General features: G+C 43.9%; 1 protein-coding gene across 3 annotated transcripts in view; it reads left to right on the top strand.

The window, feature by feature from the left end:
• Positions 1-20094, top strand: part of ARHGAP40 (Rho GTPase activating protein 40) — a 49210-nt gene extending 29116 nt beyond the window's left edge. For 2 of the 3 annotated variants that reach the window (XM_031047651.2, XM_031047650.2), the window contains exons 3-15: positions 1914-2131; positions 5365-5440; positions 6096-6247; positions 7842-8007; positions 8377-8468; positions 8584-8661; positions 8918-9077; positions 10240-10322; positions 11456-11662; positions 11915-12055; positions 14114-14274; positions 15289-15344; positions 17501-20094. In XM_031047651.2, the coding sequence (XP_030903511.2) occupies positions 1914-2131; positions 5365-5440; positions 6096-6247; positions 7842-8007; positions 8377-8468; positions 8584-8661; positions 8918-9077; positions 10240-10322; positions 11456-11662; positions 11915-12055; positions 14114-14274; positions 15289-15344; positions 17501-17607 (1697 nt within the window). In that variant the 3' untranslated portion in view covers positions 17608-20094. The remainder of the gene's footprint in view (positions 1-1913; positions 2132-5364; positions 5441-6095; positions 6248-7841; positions 8008-8376; positions 8469-8583; positions 8662-8917; positions 9078-10239; positions 10323-11455; positions 11663-11914; positions 12056-14113; positions 14275-15288; positions 15345-17500) is intronic. The other variant, XM_013128660.3, reaches the window with a different exon arrangement.
• The last annotated feature ends 591 nt before the right edge of the window (positions 20095-20685 follow it).

The raw sequence follows: 20685 nt of genomic DNA, 5'->3' as shown, positions 1-20685 counted from the left end.
GATGGGGCAGTAGGCTCACACAATATCTGATCTGGGGCCCGCTGTTTAGCATTGTGTATTAGATTAGTTTCCTGTTATGACTGGAATTGGGTATTTTCAAAATTTGCAAGCAATACACTTCACTTCCTTTGGTTCCAAAGGCAAAATAAACCAGAAGTTTTTTGCATGCTGTGCTGCTGAAACCACGGGTGCAGCACAGATTGCTGTGAGGAGTCAGGCACAGGACCACGGTGTGTGAGCAACTTGTAATCGAGCAAGCAGTTCCAGGGGGATCATAGAATCCCAGCCTGGTTTGGGTTGAAGGAAACTTAAAGCTCCTCCAGCTCCAACCCCTGCCACGGGCAGGGACACCTTCCACTAGAGCAGCTTGTTCCAAGCCCCTGCATCCAACCTGGCCTTAAACACTGCCAGGGACAGGGCAGCCACAGCTTCTCTGGGCACCCTGTGCCAGCGCCTCAGCACCCTCACAGGGAAGAGCTTCTGCCTAAGAGCTCATCTCAGTCTCCCCTCTGAGGCAGCTTGGAACTGGGTGAGCTTTAAGGTCCATTCTAATTCAAACCATTGTAAGATTCTAAGAAGAGACTAAATGGCTTTTTTATTTAGAGGCAGAAATAATAAAACTTTGCCTAAGCAGCTGTGATACTATAATACCAGTTTGCACAGGAAAGGCAAAGTGGGAATGAACAGCTCTGTTTCAGTCCAGTTGTGATTTTACTTTTTCCCAGTATAACCTTTGGTAGAACTGTGTTAGTGCTGCCTACAGTGAATGAATGAGGGAAATAGAATTAGAAAGCTAAAGGCTTCATGGTGTTCACCGTATCAAAATTCAAGCCACCTGCTAAATCGGTTCTTTTATTCTTGGATTTCAAGTAGCTGCCATTCTCAGGGCGTTTTCTCAGCTGCACTGAGGGTGCAGCCCATAAGGAAAAAATTGTCTTCTGTGTTTAGAGCACATCATAATATGTATCAAAGTACAAAGTAGAATCAAACTTGTTTGAGTAGTGCTGCTGTAATATCTTCAGATTTCCCACACCTCATTCTGGAGCTGAAATGCTCTTTAATTTTATGGGTGTTTTGAATAGGCAGACATAAAGCAAATGCACAGAGTAAGAATATAATTTCTGCTTTTGTTGGATGACTGTACTGGTACCAGTCCACCTAAAATGATAGAGAATGGTGCAGGCAAATAGTTACGCAAATGTATTGTGAATCTACCAGAGCAGTGTCCAGATATTAAAAAAGAAATAGAAAAATTAAACCTGTTGAAACGCAGGCCTGTATGTAGATAAATATACAGTAAAATAAATAGCCAAGTAACTGGGAAGAGTCCTACAGCCAAACATGCAGATGTTGCGACTTCTCATAGATCTCTTTCTTTGTCCATTCACAAAGCTGTCAATGAAGCAGGGATGCTCCAGGGCGGCACTGCTGTTCATCCTGAGTGTGCTGAGTGCTGTTGCTTGCATCCAGAGATAACCTTTGTAAAGGCAGATTTAAGCAAGTGTATCTGACTCTCCTGCTGTATCCTGTAAAAGCCCCCATTGAGTTCAGTTCCTGTGCTAAATACCACAGATTCACACTTGTGTCCCCTCCTCTGCCCAGCTTCCGAGGGAGCCTACATTCCCAGCAATATGTGTACTTTTTCTTCTCTTTCCTCACCCTAGGGCAGTTACAGCTGCCTACAGTGCTGTGTCTCCTCCAGTTTCACCTGATACCCAGCAGGGAATCTGGGAACGGGGTTAAGGCTTTGAGAGTAACAGTGGCTTTGTGACTTCCTTCCAGTGATGTCCCATTGCCACCCCAGAAAGGGAATGTCTCAGGGTTTTGGTTTTCTGCCTCTGAAGTGTTGCAAGCATTCAGATTGCTGTTATCTTTCCTCATCTCACTCGACCTTCTCACCCCTTGTGTCGCAGAGGGAGAGGCTGAAGCCGAGTGGCTCCAGGATGCAGGTCTGTCCAACCTCCTTGGGGACTGTGCCTCTGAGCATGACAACATCGTGCTGCTCTCCACCCTGACCAAGACTCAGGCTGCTGCTGTGCAGCGGCGGTTGGATACCTATTCCCGGTCTCGAAGGAGGAACAAGCATCCTGTGCGTGATGTCAGAGACATTTTTGGAGTGGTCAGCTCAGAGGTATGCTGGTTTAGTGGGATCTCCTGAAAGACTGTTGCATCACAGTAGCTGAGTTGGCTTTCTGGGTCTAGGGCTACTGTCATTTCCAAATAGACAAAATTCATCTCTTGAGCTGAAATAAAGCTGGGATGGTAGAAATTCTGCGTCCAGGTTGCAGCGTTGAGAAGTTGCTACAAAACCTCCATAAGCTTCCTAGAGACTGCCTGAAGACTTTATGTAGTGCCTACAACTCCGCAGCCTCATGGAGCAGTGGTATTGTTTGGAGCCCTCTTGTGTTTTCTTCATTCCAGTGACACGTCAAATTATTATTATCCAAAAAAAGAGAGAACTTCCTATGTTCCATTCTGACAAGATGACCCTGGGCAGCTGGTGATCCTGAAGAAAGACTAGCCACTGCCTTTTTCTTGTTTTTGGTAGCCAGTACATAACCATTAGCTTTTCAGCTGCTTTTCTGCTCTGCTGCTCCTCATTTGGTTGTGGCCACAGGTACAGTAACTTTATTTCTTCTAAGGGCTGCTGGAGAGTATCCCATTCAGGGCTCCTTGTAACTTCCTCTGCTCAGTTAGCCGTCTAGTCAGAAGGTATTGAGCTTAACCAAGATCTACCTTTTTGAGTAGCATGGGTCCCTTGCTGTCTGCCAGAAGTGAATACTCCTTTTCCTCAGCCTGAGCCTACTTGAAACTTCTTTTACTATAGTGAGATTAATTATATCCCAATAATCCCATGAATGCCTTAAAGGAATGACACTGAGAGTCGACAACATCATGGGAAACTGCTGTGGTTGAGTTCTTTGTAACTGCCCCGTGCTGAGATGCAGATTACTTCCTTACTGTGAATTGCACTGAGGCAGAGTCATGGCTGGTTCTCTTTTGCAGAGCACTACTTGCATTCCTCCTTGAATGGGTGACATTTCTAGAAGTAGTAATGCTTCAAGGTTGTCTGAAGTGCCTCAGTTGAATTTCAACAAGTTTTAGCACTTGCACATTAAATAGAAGCCTGTTATATCTCTTAAAATAATTTTACTTTTTATTGTATAGGAATGGAGATTTTTGAGTTCTTAATCTTATGTGTCCACACACTAGGTCATGAATATTTGCATTTGATAAGCAACTGAAATTTGATCTTTTAAAATGACATTTTGGTGTAATGAAAGCATGTACTAAGATGCTAAAATTGTCTTTTAAAATAGCTTTAGTTTGATTAATAGTGATCCATTTTATCTCACTTATTACTTGGGCAAGATCACTGACTATTTTTTTCCCGTAACTACTGGAATTATTCCTATTTTCTTTGGCTCAATTCTTTTAAAGGTTTAGTGATTTTTTTAAGCTTTGCAGTTGCCTCTGAGATCTACAGATTTTAGTGGATGTTGCTGACACAAAAAACAGTGGGGTTCACCCCCTTTTTTATTAGAGATAGTAAGAAATGTATTTTAAATGGGTCTGTATGACTGCTTGTTTCTTCTTCACTGAGTGGCCAGCAGCTTAACATCAGTATTCCTTGTCTTTTACAACACCAAGGGATGGTGTTTGCCCTCTTTGTTTCATGGGAAGTCACAGAGGCTCAGCTTAGGCAAATGAGTTATTTTTATTTCAATCAGTAAATGTTTGAGATGTTAGGGTATGACACTGATGTAAGCTCTGAGCAGAAGTCCTTTACCATTGAGTAATTCCTGGAGCAATCCCAGAGGGACGCAGGCTTTTTGGTTAATTTTCCATGCTGGTTTGCTGTGTCATCCCAGTTCCAAGCACATTTCTGGGGCTCTGAAGGACGTGTTCAGGACCCATATGAGGAAACATGCCTGGTGTTGCTATACACTTGTTTGAAGCATGTAGCTAAACATGATAAAACCTTATTGCTGTAAGAATGCAGGCAGTGATGTGTCAGTCATTTGGGTTTCTATTTCCATCAGTGTTTTAAGATGGATTTGCAGCTTGCCTTCTGTCCACCTCTGTCCTGAGCTACTTGGGCATCAGAGCTGTTGGTAATTTGTTCAGAACCTTTCCACTTATTTCTTCTGCATTATTCTTCCCCGTGGCCTGTTTACACAGCAGCTGGATATGAAGGTGATCTGGCATTACTGCATGATCTGTATTTTAGTTGTAGACACTAAATGAATTGGTTCTGCTTTTGTGGCAAGCCCATCAGTTATGTGACCACCCTAAAGATACACATCTGTGTAGATTAACTGTTTTGCCTATTTGCGCTGACTTTGCACAGGTTTCTTTTAACTTTGTTATCACAGAATCCTAGAATGGTTTGTGTTGGAAGGGACCTTAAAGCTCCTCCAGCTCCAACCCCTGCCATGGGCAGGGACACCTTCCACTGGAGCAGCTTGCTCCAAGCCCCTGTGTCCAACCTGGCCTTGAACACTGCCAGGGATGGGGCAGCCACAGCTTCTCTGGGCACCCTGTGCCAGTGCCTCAGCACCCTCACAGGGAAGAGCTTCTGCCTAAGAGCTCATCCCAGGCTCCCCTGTTCTGGCAGGTTAAAGCCATTCCCCTTGGCCTGTCCCTACAGGCCCTTGTCCCAAGCCCATCTCCAGGTTTCCTGCAGCCCCTTTAGGCACTGGAGCTGCTCTGAGGTCTCCCCTTCAGGAGCCTTCTCTCCTCAGTCCTTAGCCCACAACTCCATGTCATACGCAGGTTCTGGGAAAGTTGCTAACTTTTGGCAACAAAATAAGCTTTCCTATATTCTAACTTCTTCTAATAAGTTCTAGTAAGGTTTTTATTAATAGGTTTGCCTACCAAATGCTTCCTTACACTTTTAAAGTTTCAATTCTCTGTCTAGATGTGAAAGGTAGGTTAATATGAAATCAATAAAGGGAAGCTTTTAGGTGCTGATGTCTACTTTATGTGTTCTTCCTGGTGAAAGATCTTGTGATTGCAGGCAGTGAGTAAATCCTGTGTAGCTTGGTTGGTTCTTGTTTGTTAGCCCCTCAGTGAGTGAACTAGTAGGAGGAAACTGGCTAATGACTGTGTGAAAGGAAGAACTGGCGTAGTGATGTGCAAATTTGTCACAAATACTGTCTATATAATAGTCATTTGTTTGCCATTTGCCTGCCAAATCCTCTATTATGATTCTTAATTTCAGAACACTCTTGTACCCCTGTGCTTGAGCAGCATTTTCTTAGACCAACAGACAATGTCAGGTGTTTGCTTTCTGACAAACCCAGGTGGTCATATAATTTATTTTTTTTTATGTAGATGAACGTGATCTGGTTTATTTTTCAGGTGACAGTGACAGAGAAAAAAGAATCCAGGCCAGATCAGCTGTGGCACAATCGACAGACTTCCAACGTACACAGAAGTAAGAAGGAAACTTTTAAATATAGAATAGGAATGAACAGGAGTAGGAGCTCAAGTGAGACTGGAACTGGAAGGGAAGTTACACTAATTTGAGCTCTGAAACTTTGGCCTTGTTTGTGGTTTTGGGGGCCTTGTCTGTGTTTTTTTGGTGGCTTTTTATTGGTAATTTTTTAAAAATAATTTTATTTTAAAATACATGGTTATCCACAGTTGTGGATTTCAGAAAACTTTTCAGGCTCTAGTGTTGTTAGGAATTGCTGCTCAAACTGATAACTATAGCTTTTCAAGAAAGCAATTCAAGACAAAACTAATGTCAGTCCAGCAAAGATTATGTGGTGAAAACCTCTAGACACCATACACTATTGTGTGAACAGAAGTTTGCCATAGGATGTTCTTTAATTTAAGGCTATGCTCGTGTCTTACAAGTGATCTGGTGATTGTAGGGTGATTGTAGCCATGATGTTATGGATTTAAGCTAACTTTCCTGTACTGAGCAATCTCAGGACTCTGTGGTGAACACTGTTCTCAAATGTTAGTGTATAGGATTTTTTAAAAGCAGTGGCACTCAGAACTCTTTCAAGCTTTGTTTAGCACACTTGTTTGCTAAGCTTCACCCTTCTGGCTTTCTGAAATTCAAGACAATTTCTCCCCTGTAGCAGAAACCCAGGAGTACTCCTGTACGGTTCGGAACCCTGGAAAAGAAGAGATTTTCAACATGGATGTTGCCTACTCAGAGCAAGCAGCTGTCCTGCTCAAGGGATCATTCCTGTCTGAATCTACAAAGTTAAAGGATGGCAATGCCCTAACTGTAAGCACTGAAGGAATTTCTCATTTTAGAACTTATTAGTCTCTTCTTGTTGAGGGGTACAAGACATTTGATTCAGGTGAATGATCAGCTCTTGGAAACACCCTCTATTAATAATATTGCAGTGGGTCTATATTAGGCATTTTTGGACAGGTAGTGCAGTTATCCGTGAACTGTTGGGCAAGGATGGCCACTTGGAGGTCAAAAAAAGTAAGGCTTATGTGTGAAACTAGGTATTTTGATATGGTTCTAGGTTGCTTCCACTGAAAAGAGAATAACCGGGCTTTCTTACTCCTAATTCTAACAGATTTTTTCCTCCACAAATGTGCTGGGCTGCTTCCAAAGTTCAGGTGAATCAGGGTGGGTATCATGCCGTCTTTAATTTACATAAATTGGGATCTCCAATATGATTAAAGAGCAACACTGAAAAGAGAAAGTATTTATTCAGCTGTGGGTTGAGTAGAAGGTAAGAGTAGCTTTGGATATTTATCTGGTATTGAAAACAGGAGAATTAATAAGTATACAGTTCCGGTGTCCCCAGCATAAGAAGGACATGGAACTGTTGGAGCAAGTCCAGAGGAGGACACAACGATGATCAGGGACCTGGAGCACCTCCCATATGAAGACAGGCTAAGAACACTGGGGTTGTTCAGCCTGAAAAAGAGAAGCTACAAAGAAGGGGGCTACAAAGATGTCAGAGAAGAACTTTTCATCAGGGACTGTAGCAACAGGACAAGGGGTGATGGATTCAAACTGAAACAGCAGAAATTCAGGTTAGATATAAGGAAGAAGTTCTTCCCTGTGAGGGTGCTGAGGCACTGGCACAGGGTGCCCAGAGAAGCTGTGGCTGCCCCATCCCTGGCAGTGCTCAAGGCCAGGCTGGACAGAGTCTTAGGTGACATGGTTTAGTGTGAGGTGCTGTCCTGGGTTCAGCAGTAGCAGTCATTTTTCTCCTTCTTAGTAGCTGGTGCAGCACTGTGTTTTGACTTTCCACCTGGGAACAGCGCTGATAACACCAATGATTTTAGTTACTGCTCAAATGTTTAGACTGGCCATAGGACTTTTTGAGCCTCATGCTCTGCCAGGGAGGAGGGGAAGCTGGGAGGAAGCAGAGACAGGACACCTGACCCAAACTAGCCAAAGAGGTATTCCATACCACAGCATGTCATGCCTGGGAGGTAACTGGGAGTTATCCAGAAGGGACTCTCTGCTCGATCTGGCTCGTTTCAGCAGGTGGTATCGTATTCTCTCCCCTTGTTATTCCCCTTATTATTATTGGTGGTAGCAGTAGTGATTTGTGTTACACCCTAGTTACTGGACTGTTCTTATCTTAGCCGGTGGGAGTTACATTCTTTCCATTCTCCTCCTCATCCCTCTGGGAGCCAACTTGTTGACAGGCTTTAAACCATGACAGGCTTTAACCCCCTGCCCATGGCATGGGGGTTGGAACTGGATGATCATAAGGTCCTTTCCAACCCTAACTCTTCTATGGCTGGTTATGGTTAGGAATGATAAAAATGCAGCCAAACTTGGTAACTAGTAGGATTAGTAGTGATAACTTGCACTGAATCTTTTGGGTGTGTATGTGTTTCCTTAGAAATTTAAGATCTCTAAGGGCAGACTTGGAGTGACCAGGATTGGAGATCTGTCTGCTCAGGACATGAAGAAGATCCCCACGCTGGCCCTTATTGAACTAACAGCTCTCTGTGATATCCTGGGCTTTGAGCTGAAGAGAAACAAAGTAGCAAAGCTGAAAACAGCAGGTTAGTTGTATGTCATCTTAATTTGTCTGTGTGTGTACCTTTGGGTTTTGTTTTGGGTTGTATTTCTAACCCTGATCTTATCATACGTTTGTGTTCAAATGTCACAACAGCGAGAGTCTTTAATAAGAAACTTTGTGATGGGTGTGTCTTTATCAGAATTTCTCCTGGAAGTCACTGGATCATGACATCAAGATCTGGCACCACATTTACGTTTGCCTACCAAATGCACTTGTCCTGTTTAACTCTTCCTGCCGTCTTCTCCAGTATCTGTGCTTACAATATGTGTCATCTGAGTCTGCAGTGGTGTATGTATTCCTTACACCTGTATTAGAGGTGATACAGACTTAAAGCCTCTCGTTTCCGTTGTAGAGAAAAGACTCTTTGGAGTTCCACTCAACACCTTATTGGAAAATGACCAAAAACTGCTCCCCAACACCAAGATTCCTCTGTTACTCCAGGCAGTAAGTTTTCTTCTGGTTTTATTATGATTCTCAGAGTCAGGAGGCTGTGATAAGAAAGGGCAGACTTCTCATCTGTTGTGCCTAAGAGCTTTCTTTTCCCTCCCCACTTTAATAGCTGCTGTCCTGCTTGGAAAAGAGAGGACTTGAAACAGAGGGCATTTTGAGAGTTTCTGGGTCCCAGACGAGGATCAAGGTATGAACTCTTCAGTAGTGTTTGAAAGTGTCAGAAGTAATCAGGGAGCATGTTACTGAAGCAATTGTCTAAATAACCTGAAATGTCTCATGTCCCTTCCCAGTACAACTGAAACTTTCATTGCTGGAAAATCTGTGTCTGCTGTGAGGATCTCTGCACTCTTCTGACTTGATGGGTTGCCCTTCTAGTGCTCACCTAGAGAACTTCCCTTGTATTTGCTTATTAAAGCATGTAATAAATTCCATCTTTTTACTAGAGTCTGGAACAGAAGCTAGAAAGGGATTTCTATACTGGCCTTTTCCACTGGGATGAAGTCCACCAGAATGATGTGTCTGGGCTACTGAAAAGATTCATAAGAGAGCTGCCAGCCCCACTGCTGACAGCAGAGTACCTCCCTGCTTTTGCTGCTGTACAAAGTAAGTCCCTGTTTTGGCTGCTTAGCATCAGTTTGCTGGTTTGTGCTTTTCTTGCAGAGCTCTATGGGTGCTCTACTTGCACTCTGCTACCAGGTGTTTCAGGAGCCTGTGGATTCAGTGGGAATACAGAGCTCAATATGTCTTATGGAGACAGGCTTGTTCAACCTGGAGAAGAGAAGGCTCCTGAAGGGGAGACCTCAGAGCAGCTCCAGTGCCTAAAGGGGCTACAGGAAACCTGGAGAGGGGCTTGGGACAAGGGCCTGTAGGGACAGGCCAAGGGGAATGGCTTGAACCTGCCAGAACGGGAGACTGAGATGAGCTCTTAGGCAGAAGCTCTTCCCTGTGAGGGTGCTGAGGCGCTGGCACAGGGTGCCCAGAGAAGCTGTGGCTGCCCCATCTGTGGCAGTGTTCAAGGCCAGGTTGGACACAGGGGCTTGGAGCAAGCTGCTCCAGTGGAAGGTGTCCCTGCCCATGGCAGGGGTTAGAGCAGGAGGAGCTTTAAGGAACTTACCAACCCAAACTATTTTGTGATGCTTTGTTATGAACCATAGCCAAAAGTTGTGTTCTTGGTGCTGTATGTACTACTATGTATCAGCCTGAGAGTCACAGTCACTGGTGGTTGGTTTCATACATACTTGTGTAGGAATGCTGTCCTGGAGTCTTAAATTACAGTGTTTCATTTGAGGCTGAAAGGTTGCTAATACAAATTAGGACAAATTGATAAATAATGACATGCAGGCCGAGTTGAAACAACTGGCCAGGGTGCTTGTCTGCAAGTAATGCAATGCTCTGAAAGCACCTTATTTTGAGGTTTGTGCCTCAGTAGATGGTTTGAATGTGTTAAGCTAACTGTTTAAGTGCACAACTTCTTTTGCCCAAGACATGGGGGATTATGGGGTCTTTTGTTGCCCTTCAAGAGCATCAGACTTGCTGGTAGACTGTGTACTCCAAAGCAAATCAGCCAGTCTTCTAAAACACAGGGGGTTCACTTCATAAAGGGCAGGTTGAGTTTGATTTACTTGTGTAAAACAAGGCCTCAAAGCCCAGTGGCAAACACTACAAGAAGTAATTGCCTTATTCCTTTGGGGGATTCCCCTGCTCAAAAACAAAATAAATGTCAGAATCCTGAATCCTCTGTCCCGTTGTTGCTCTCCCTCATTAGATATTCCAGATCTGAAGCAAAGATTGCAAGCTCTAAACCTTCTGATCCTGATTTTGCCAGAGCCCAACAGAAACACTCTAAAGGTAACTAAGTGTTATGGATTAAACTGGGAAAACATGATCTTGTTCCAGGTTTTTATTCGAGGAAACTCTATCAGTTTTTGTAAATAACAGGCATCATGCTCCTTGGTTTTATTTCTCTGACTTGAGATTGGAAAGCTGTGATGGGGGAAGCAGGTGAGCAGGCTGTGCAGAGAACACAAGCTGTAAGCACACTCTGCTTTGTAGGTACAAACTGAAAAGCAGTAGGATTCCATGTGGTCTTGCAGCATCCAGCATTCTGTTCAGAAACATGCCCTTCCCCTTCAGTGTGTTAAAGCATTTCAGTATGAAGTGAAAGATGTACAGGTCTTAAATTGTCTGTGGGCATGCTGAGGTACAGAGAAAGAAATTCAGTCGTTTGGTCAATGGTTTATGGTATTACGATCTAAGAATGATGGTTTCAATTAAAAAACACAACCAAAAAAGCTGTTAAGCTTCTAACTTCCCTGCTCTGATGAAGAGGTATCTGAAGCCCTTTCACCTGTTACATTTTGAAAGAACAGATGCTGATGGGATCAGCTGTGCTGGCAGGGCACAGCCTCTGCCCTTCTGTGCTTTAGAAATGTGGTGGTGCTGCTGCTTGCTTTGAGTTTTCCTGAGTAGCTTAGCTTCCTGGTGATAAAGGCAAGGCTGAGTTACCACCCTGCAGGCTCTGGAATTCAGGATCCAGCCAGAGATGATCTGTCATGCATCCTGGCTTTGGTGGAGGCATGAGGCAGAAGAGAGAATCCAAAGTTGGGTTTTTTTTGTCCATATCTGGGAATAGCTTTGAGAGGATACTTGGGGGAGGGAAGAGGGGCAGCTTTGAATTCTGTATCTTTTATGACTGGACTTGTCATAAGTTGCCACCTGCCAAGGAATAAGAGCTCATCCGCTTCCCCCACAGGCTGTCTGTCCTGATTTGTGAACGCTGGACAAACTCTATCTGCTTGGTGTGGCTATTTGATGCTACCCTAGTGTTAGAAACTGGTCACTGAACTTCCTGGCTGGAAAAATAGGATTTGCTCATAAGTATCAAGAGAAAGTGCTAGTTAAGTGATCTCTCCAGTAATTGCCACAGTAGTTCTTGAGCATTAGTAGTAATGGATGTCTTAAGTCTCTTCCCCTCTCTTCAGGCTCTACTTGAGTTCCTCAGCAAAGTGGTTTCCAGGGAGAACAACAACAAAATGAACCTCTGGAACGTTTCCACAGTCATGGCCCCAAACCTCTTCATGCACAAGGGACTGCCAAACAAGATCCCTGAAGGGAAAGAGAAGCAGCTGGCTGAGGGAGCTGCTGATATCGTGCGGATGATGATCCATTACCAGGATTTGCTTTGGACAGTAAGTTGCCCTGGTGTATTGTGGTGTGGTGTAGCAGTGTCTCAGTCTGGTTAGAATTGGAATAGGGGAAAGGATAGCCTTGGAAATTTCAGAGTTAAATATCCATAGGCAAAGTCTCTGGCTAAATTCCCAGACTGTTTTCAAAGTATATAGGTATGTCTACTTAAGGACCTTCATAAAGTTTAGGTTCTTAAATGGCATCCTCATCTCTACTTGATTTAATTCCTATTTATTCCCTTTTCCACTGCCCAGGTCTCCTCTTTTCTGGTAGCGCAAGTGAGAAAGCTGAACGAGAGCAATAGCAAAAGGTACCAGTTCTGTGACAAGCGAATTAAACATTTGTTGCGGAAGATTCATGCTGATAAGGGCAAGGTGGAAAAGAACCAGGCAGAGGTGAGTTAGAGCTTGTAAAACCTGAACTCTTTCACAACAGTATCAAATCCTTTCATGAGAATTAAAAACTGTAAGGATTTTGCTCTTTAAAGAACAAGAGAGAGAAAAATCTGCAAAACAGTGAGAAAGACCTGTTGTTGCTAGGTTGTGGCAAAACCTGATCCCAACAGCAGGAGCACTAAGTAAATTTCATGCCACAAAAAACGTTATCAAGATGCTGCATGGTTGCAGGTGAGGGAGGAAGAGACCAGAAGCAGAAATGCTGGTCTTTACTTCATGTGCAGAGAAGAATTCATCTGGCTTTAGGTGTCCCATATGTTTAGACAGATATGTCTGCCATAATAAATGGAGACTTAATTTCATAAACCTAAAGAAAAAAATTAGGCTATTACAGCAGTATAAAAGCATGTTTTGCATCTAATTTTATTTTTACTCCTTAATTCTGCTGATCTGTGCGGGAGGGTTTGAGGACAAGGTTCTTTCCACTTAAAAGGAGAAATAAATGAAATGGTTCTACTCCTCCTTGCCTTGGTGGAGACAGATTTTTAAACCAGATATATCTTAATCTTGAATCTGAGACAAGAACCTTGGTGTCATTCTGCCTTTTCCTTTGTTTGCCACCGTTTGTTAAGTAAGGTAGGTCTGTAGATTGCTTCATGCAGAGCTGGATTTTAAGTATTGCATAGTAGTGGTGCTGCAATTGGGATGCTCTAGGGACACAAGCTAGATGGAGTCAGCAGGTGGAATTAATATGTTGAAAGCTTAAATCTAAATGGAACTGGATGACCTCTAAGGACCCTTCCAACCCAAACCATTCTATAATACCTGAAGAGCCAGCACACAAGCCAGTATAACACCCACCTTTCTGTATGAGTTGGGATACTGAGATGACACCTGCCTAAAATTTGGGTAATCAAGGCAGCATGTCACTGTGGAAGGAGCTGTCATTTCAGCGAGTGTAACTACTGTTCAGGCAGTCGAACAGATGATTGATGCTTAGGACTGGTTAGCACTGGTCCCACAGTTTCAGTCTTGTACAGTGGTTTTGCAGATGATTTGGCACAGCAAAATTAACTTGCTGCAGGTTGGACCCCATTAGAAAAGTTTAATGTTTCATAGAATCATAGAATGATTTGGGTTGGAAGGGATCTTAAAGTTCATCCAGTTGCAGCCCCAACCTCCCATGGGCAGGGACACCTTCCACTAGAGCAGCTTGCTCCAAGCCCCTGTGTCCAACCTGGCCTTGAACACTGCCAGGGATGGGGCAGCCACAGCTTCTCTGGGCACCCTGTGCCAGCGCCTCAGCACCCTCACAGGGAAGAGCTTCTGCCTAAGAGCTCATCTCAGTCTCCCCTGTTCTGGCAGGTTCAAGCCATTCCCCTTGGCCTGTCCCTACAGGCCCTTGTCCCAAGCCCCTCTCCAGGTTTCCTGCAGCTCCTTTAGGCACTGGAGCTGCTCTCAGGTCTCCCCTTCAGGAGCCTTCTCTTGTCCAGGCTGCCCCAGCCCAGCTCTCTCAGCCTGGCTCCAGAGCAGAGCTGCTCCAGCCCTCGCAGCAGCTCCATGGCCTCCTCTGGACTTGCTCCAGCAGCTCCACATCCCTTTTGTGTTGTTGCCTCAGAGCTGGATGCAGGACTGCAGGGGGGGTCCTGGTGTTCTCTACAAAAGGTCTGAGGAGTTTCTTCATGAAGGAATTGATGATAACAGTCTTAAAAGAAAAAAAAAAAAAAAAAAGGACTTCTGTTTTCACAATTTGTGGTGCTTCTGGTGCCAGTGCTGTATTTGAACAGCAGAGAGCACCAGCGCATGCTGATAGAGAATGTTGCTTTTCTCCCCAACCACAACACCAATATGCTGATGAATTCTTTATAATGCTCACCTTGCTTCTGTAAGCTTCCAGTGTATAGTATGTGTGGGATAATAAAGAAAACTAAATTCTTTGAACTGCTGGCTGTGATTCTGGTGTAATTTTTCACATTCTTCAATCTAACTTGAAACTTAATATTTTAACTGATAACAAAGTCTTTCATTAAGCGCTTTATTTTTGCCTGCCTTGTTCAGCCTTCCAAGATTGTGAAAGTCCATGCTTCACTTCTCCTGAAGGATTCACTAGAAGTGCACTTGAACAATGCAACCAGAGTTGCTGATGTCTTGAGGCAGTTTCAGAAGAGCATGTGCCAGCATGGCTGGAATATTGTGAACACTGTCAACCTCCTCAAGTGGTAAATAGCTTTTTCTCTGCTTTTAAAATTAGTGTTAAAAGGGACCTTAAAGCTCATCCAGCTCCAACCCCTGCCATGGGCAAAGACACCTTCCACTAGAGCAGCTTGCTCCAAGCCCCTTGCAACCTTGCCTTGAAGGAACCTTATGCAGTGGCTCAATGTGCCATTAGGAGACTGTTCTCTGCTCCTCTAAGCTTTGGGAATAGTGTGTTGGATGGGGCAAGCAACCATTAGTTCAATTAAGTGATTCCAGCACTGTGCTCAGGCTGTCTTGACCTCTGGGCTGCTGGGCAGCAGGTGAACTTTAGCATCCTTGATGAGGAAGGAAAAGTGGAATAACACTGACCCTGTAAAAGAAACTCTCTCTAGCTCTCTTGGAGGAAAACATCACCTGTGCAAATTATTTGCCTGGAATAGTATTTCCGTATAGGGATTTCCTAAAATAAACTCTGCTTCAGTGGTGAATCACTGAAATAACCCAAAAAATGAGCAGAATTCCTGCCCCCCTTGTCACCATGCCCGCAGACTGTATTCAGTAGCTAAAGTGTTAGTGCATCTCTTGACTGTGCCCCTGGCCAGGAGGTGTATAGACGGGGAATGTGGATGGGAAGCTGGCTGAACATGGGTCAGCTGGTGTCTCACTAACAAGCTCCTACAGCTCCTGAAGTCTTCCTGCAGGTAAGCTTCTCTTGAACAGGCCATCAGCTCTAGAGGAATGTTGCCAGTGAATTTTGGTATTTATGCCAGTTGTCTACCTATTGAAAAATCAGTGTCTGCATATAATGTGCTTCTTCCTACTAGTGAGGAATATCTGCTTTGTTTTCTTTTTTCCCAATTTTGGGTGTCTGTCAAGAGCTGCACTGTTAGGACAATCAGCAATGGTCTCTGAAGCCTGTAGCTTCCTTGACCATTGCTGGCCTCTGAACCATAAGCAATTCATTTGCAAGAAGTATTGCTAAACTACCTAGCCTGATTTTTGCATAGGTTTAACTTCAGTGTTTTTTCTCTCTGCAGTAACAACTCAATGGAGTGCACAAACTTGCTCCTGTATGAAGTGGGAGGCAATATTGGTAAGTCTGAGCGGTAACTGAAAATAAGGATTCTGATACTCAGTATTTATGCTTAACTTGTCTTAGGAAGGAGTTATAAAAAGGATGAGATTTGGAGTGGGGCTCCAGAAGTTAGAACACGATTGAACAAGCATGGGTCAACTTCAGTCACAGCAAACAGCACCTCCCAAAGCAATTTGTTTGATAGTTCATGTATCTTCCAGCACACTCTGCAAAGCCTTTATAGTGCAAGTATGTGGGAAGGTTGAATCCTGGACTTCCAAAGGAAAAGATAAATCTTCCCTGTGAGAGTGCTGAGGCGCCGGCACAGGATGCCCAGAGAAGCTGTGACTGCCCCATCCCTGGCAGTGTTCAAGGCCAGGTTGGACACAGGGGCTTGGAGCAAGCTGCTCCAGTGGAAAGTGTCCCTGCCTGTGGCAGGGGTTGGAGCTGGATGAGCTTTAAGGTCGCTTCAACCCAAACTAGCCTGGGATTCTAAGTAACAATAAAGGATCTTATTCAGGAGCTGCCTGTCAAGAAAACTGGAAACTCAAGAGTCCAAAAGTCTTGTGAAACTTTGTCCATGTTAAAAACTAACCGTTCTGTTAAACGTACTGTGTTAATCATAGAATCATAGAATAGTTAGGGTTGGAAAGGACCTTAAGATCATCTAGTTCCAACCCCCCTGCCATGGGCAGGGACACCTCAAACCAAACCATATCACCCAAGGCTTCATCCAACCTGGTCTTGAACACTGCCAGGGATGGGGCATTCACTACCTCCCTGGGGAACCCATTCCAGTACCTCACCACCCTAACAGTAAAGAATTTCTTCCTTATATCCAGTCTAAACCTCTGCTGTTTAAGTTTCAACCCGTTACCCCTTGTCCTATCACTACAGTCCCTAATGAATAGTCCCTCACCAGCATCCCTGTAGGCCCCCTTCAGATACTGGAAGGCTGCTATGAAGTCTCCACACAGCCTTCTCTTCTCCAGGCTGAACAGCCCCAACTTTCTCAGCCTGTCTTCATATGGGAGGTGCTCCAGTCCCCTGATCATCCTCGTGGCCTCCTCTGGACTTGTTCTAACAGTACCATGTCCTTTTTATGTTGAGGACACCAGAACTGCACACAATACTCCAAGTGAGGTCTCACGAGAGCAGAGTAGAGGGGCAGGATCACCTCCTTTGACCTGCTGGTCACACTCCTTTTGATGCAGCCCAGGATGCAATTGGCTTTTTGGGCTGTGAGCGTGCACTGAAGCTGGCTCATGTTCATTTTCTCATTGACTAACACCCCCAAGTCCTTCTCCGCAGGACTACCATGAATTTCCTTTTTGCCCAACCTGTAGCTGTGCCTGGGATTGCTCCAGTCCCCCTCTCCCCAAAGTGATAAGTGTTCACGTTTCAAATTAAGTGTAGAACTTAAATCCATAAACTACATTCCTCGATGTAAAAGGAAACTTCATCCTATGCCACTAGGCTTTTAATTCTGTGCCTCTTATCAGGGCTTTAATTAAGTGTGGTAGGCTGGCACATGGCATCTGTACCAGGCGTGAATCCTGTCTGCCTCCATCCATTTCCTGATAAAAGAGCCTATACTGACTTGGGCTGAGGTTTCTCAAACCACATAGTTAAACAAGTTGATGTTCGTTAGTCACCAGTTTCTACTTGTCCATAGGATAATGTCATCACGTGGGAAGGAGACTCAAATAATGTGACTGCAGGAGCAGATTAGGGGTGTCTGGAAATGGGAAGCAATTCTTATGCTCTGTTACAGATGCTTCTGGAGGCTGTTGGTTACTGTAGTGTTTTGGCTGCCTCTTTGTATTTCTCTTAGTAGCATCTGTAGAGGAAAAGGTCAGTCATTGGAAACAATTCAGTCTCTGGATTTGATCACTAGCATATTTCATGATGGTTTTCAGGTGTTAAAGTTATGGAGTATTAATGTTAGAGAATATTTCCACAAAGGTCAAAGCTTAGGCTTAGCAGAGTTTTAAGAAATGTACATTCATTTAAACATAAATAACTAGAAATTTTCCAGATCTGTAGAAAACGTTCTGAATGGTTGTGATATTGAAATGAATGTGACCAAATACCCAAACAAAAAACCAAACACCAAAAACTAGCAACCATAGGACTAAGGATATAAGAAATGCTTTTTTTCTGATTTTTCATAGGTGAACATTGCCTGGACCCAGACGCTTACCTCTTAGATTTGTACCACATCAATCCCCATGCTGAGTGGATAATTAAGCAAAATCCATCTTATCCTTGGGTGTTTTAAGGAAAGTGTGGGCAAAATGAAGCATTCTACTGAAGTTTTGGAAGGCATGGAAAAGCCATAGAGATGTTCCTGATATAGTCACAGACTGGACAATGCTTGTGTCTTTGAAGAAAAACAGCTTTATTTACTAGTTCCATGACAGCTGGCTGTGAAAGTACCCTACCCTATGTGCTACAGGGGTGTCGATAATGAGCAGCAATTATCTTCATGTAGCAGGGTTTGCAGGAGGTATGACTATTTTAAACAAAATATCCCCCCCAACAAACTCTGCAAAGAAAGCTACAGTGATTGTGCAGCAAGGATGGAACAGAAGAAACGACCTCTTGAAGATGGTAGAAGTAATCTGTTTCTTCTGGATTTGCTCTTTCTTTTGATCACACCCACACTTTAGAGGAGAGGGTCAAATGCTGCAGCAGTACTAATGACATCCCATAGGTGAGAGCCACTGTCAACTGTTGCATGTCTCCAGAAAAAGTTGTGAGCCTGGGTTTCACTAATAAGATACTCTTGCATTCTTTGAAGAATGAAAAAGGATGTTTCCAAAACAGCCAGAGGGGATGTGAAGCCAACATCCTGTATTTAACAGCTACCATTCAATACATCTATGCAACCCAAGAAAACAACTTTCCTTGGAAAAAAGTATGGGATGGACAGCAGCCTTTGAAATGTACAGTGTGCATGATAGAAGGTGCCTGTCCCATAGTGCTCTGCTGGTAATGCAAAAACAGACGTATAGGTTGCCACTGATGAGGATAAACCATCGCATTTATTTTGATGCACAACCTATATATTAATAGACAACCAAGGAAATATTCTGAGGTAATTGGAGGTCAGTAATCTGACCTGGCCACAGAAACTGAACTTCTTTTTGGAAGACTGTCTGTGAACATGTCTGTTTAAAAACAAATCAAAGAACCCCTAAGATGTGCAGTGGCTGAACAAAGAGCTCCGTGCTTGTACCTGGTTGCACAGTGGTTACTGAATTGAGCCTTCACCACTGTGAGGGCAGGTTTTTATCCCACACACTATAGTGATCTCTGTGGTCTGGAGAGATGAGAGCAGAGCAGAATGCTTGCAGCTCACATCACTGCATAACCATAGCACGACCTCAAATCAGACTGCACTTGTGGAAGAGGTGTGCAGAAGTGTTGTTTTCCTTTGTGGTGATGCTGAAATACCTCACGAGAGGAAACCTACTATGCAGTGCCAGGGGATGGAACATGCACCATCTCTGAAAATCACATCTTTTTTTTTTATATACTGTTTTTAAGTACCGTTGGATATTTATTCACATGGCAGAAGCAGGGCTGCCCTGCACTCAAAATATTTCCTTTGTCAGATCCTAGCTGCACTGGTGACAATTTCCAGTATTAGTTCTTTTGTTAAATGATTTTTTTTTCCATTGCAGTCTGGACCTCCCCTCCCAGGTTGAGGTATAGCTACCCTTGTTCATTAACTCAAAACCTCAGTTTCTACTATAAGGGAACCTCATTTTGTAGTTTGCCTGTCTGTGTGGTTAAATTCTCTTGATGGTTGAGGAACAGGTGAGCCATAACCCATATTCTTCCTTACCTGTTGTGAATGTTGTGTGAGTGACTGATGTCTTGAAATGATGCATATATTAAAGTGTTAGTCTACTTTTTTTCAGTTGAGGTGATGCAGATGGCACTGAGTGCTGAGATCCTTTTCATAGCTCTCTTTTTAAGTACCTGTAATAGAAACTTGCAAAGAACCCACCTCCCAGCCCAGAGCCCCAGTGTGAAGGCTTCTTGAGGTGCCTCTGTTTTACAGGGCTGAAATTGTGCCCAGAAGGACCTGATTCCTGTCCCTGAGGATGGCTGATTTGTGTCTCTTGAAAGACCAAGCTGTTTTAAAATCAGGCATTAAAAATCAGGCATAAAAATCGATGGTACCTGTTCACTCATCACTTGTGGAAGTCTTTGTTGTAGTGATGGAGCTTGGCAAAGAGTGAATGCCAGAGATGTGATATTGTAAGAAATACCCAACTCATAAAGGTATCAGTGTAAGCTCAAAGATCTTTCATAAGCTAAATTACATCCTTGTAAATTACGTAACACTGTATTTTCTTATACACCTCATATGCTGGATGTTCTAAGCAAACTGGCTTCCAGTGCGCATGAAGGGGAAACACTACATCACCACTGCTGTAAACAACAAATGAGTGGGATTTCTTTTCAACACCAAACAATGTGAATCAGCGCTGTGAAAAACAGGTTGGTGGGAGGTTCTCACAAGACAAATATCAGTTCTCAAACATGGAAGGAAATGTAAAAAAGAAAAAAACGATCTCTTTCCAGATGATGGATATGCTTTTTTATTTTCGTTTCCTATCTTTGTACCAAAAAGTAAATATGAATTTTTCAGTCACTGATGTGCAGCCTACTTCTGAATGCTGGCTTTTAATAACTGTTTTACAATTTTTTAATGCTTTATTTAAAATCCATTTATTAAGTGAAACAATAAATATGTGATTAAACCTCTTGGATCCAGTTTCATTAGTGTTGAAAATAAGCTATCACGGTAAGTGCTGCAGTCTGGGGAGAACCCCCCTGCAGTCCAGATCCAGCTCTGGGACAGCAGCAGCAGAGGGAGATGGAGCTGTTGGAGCAAGTCCAGAGGAGGCCACGGAGATGCTGTGAGGGCTGGAGCAGCTCTGCTCTGGAGCCAGGCTGAGAGAGCTGGGCTGGGGCGGCCTGGACAAGAGAAGGCTCCTGAAGGGGAGACCTGAGAGCAGCTCCAGTGCCTAAAGGGGCTGCCGGAAACCTGGAGAGGGGCTTGGGACAAGAGTCACAGAAGAGCAGAGCACCCAGGGGATCCATCCCAGCCCTGCTCAGGGTTTAGGTTGTAACAGAACAACCCACCTGCCTGTTCAGGCACTGGCTCTGTCATGCTGGGATGAGGAAAGTGCAGCACGAATGCTTTTTGTTGGAGACAAAATTACCCAACAAAGGACAATTATGTGACATTAACATGAAAAGCGTTGTGTGGGGAAAAAAAAACAACCATGAGAGCAGTCCTTCAAGCCTATCCTGAGGGCTGCAAACCCCTTTCTCTACC

Source organism: Melopsittacus undulatus, chromosome 10 (genome assembly GCF_012275295.1).
Source record: "Melopsittacus undulatus isolate bMelUnd1 chromosome 10, bMelUnd1.mat.Z, whole genome shotgun sequence".
In the NCBI taxonomy this organism is placed as follows: domain Eukaryota; kingdom Metazoa; phylum Chordata; class Aves; order Psittaciformes; family Psittaculidae; genus Melopsittacus; species Melopsittacus undulatus.
This window is presented reverse-complemented; position numbering and strand designations above follow the sequence as displayed.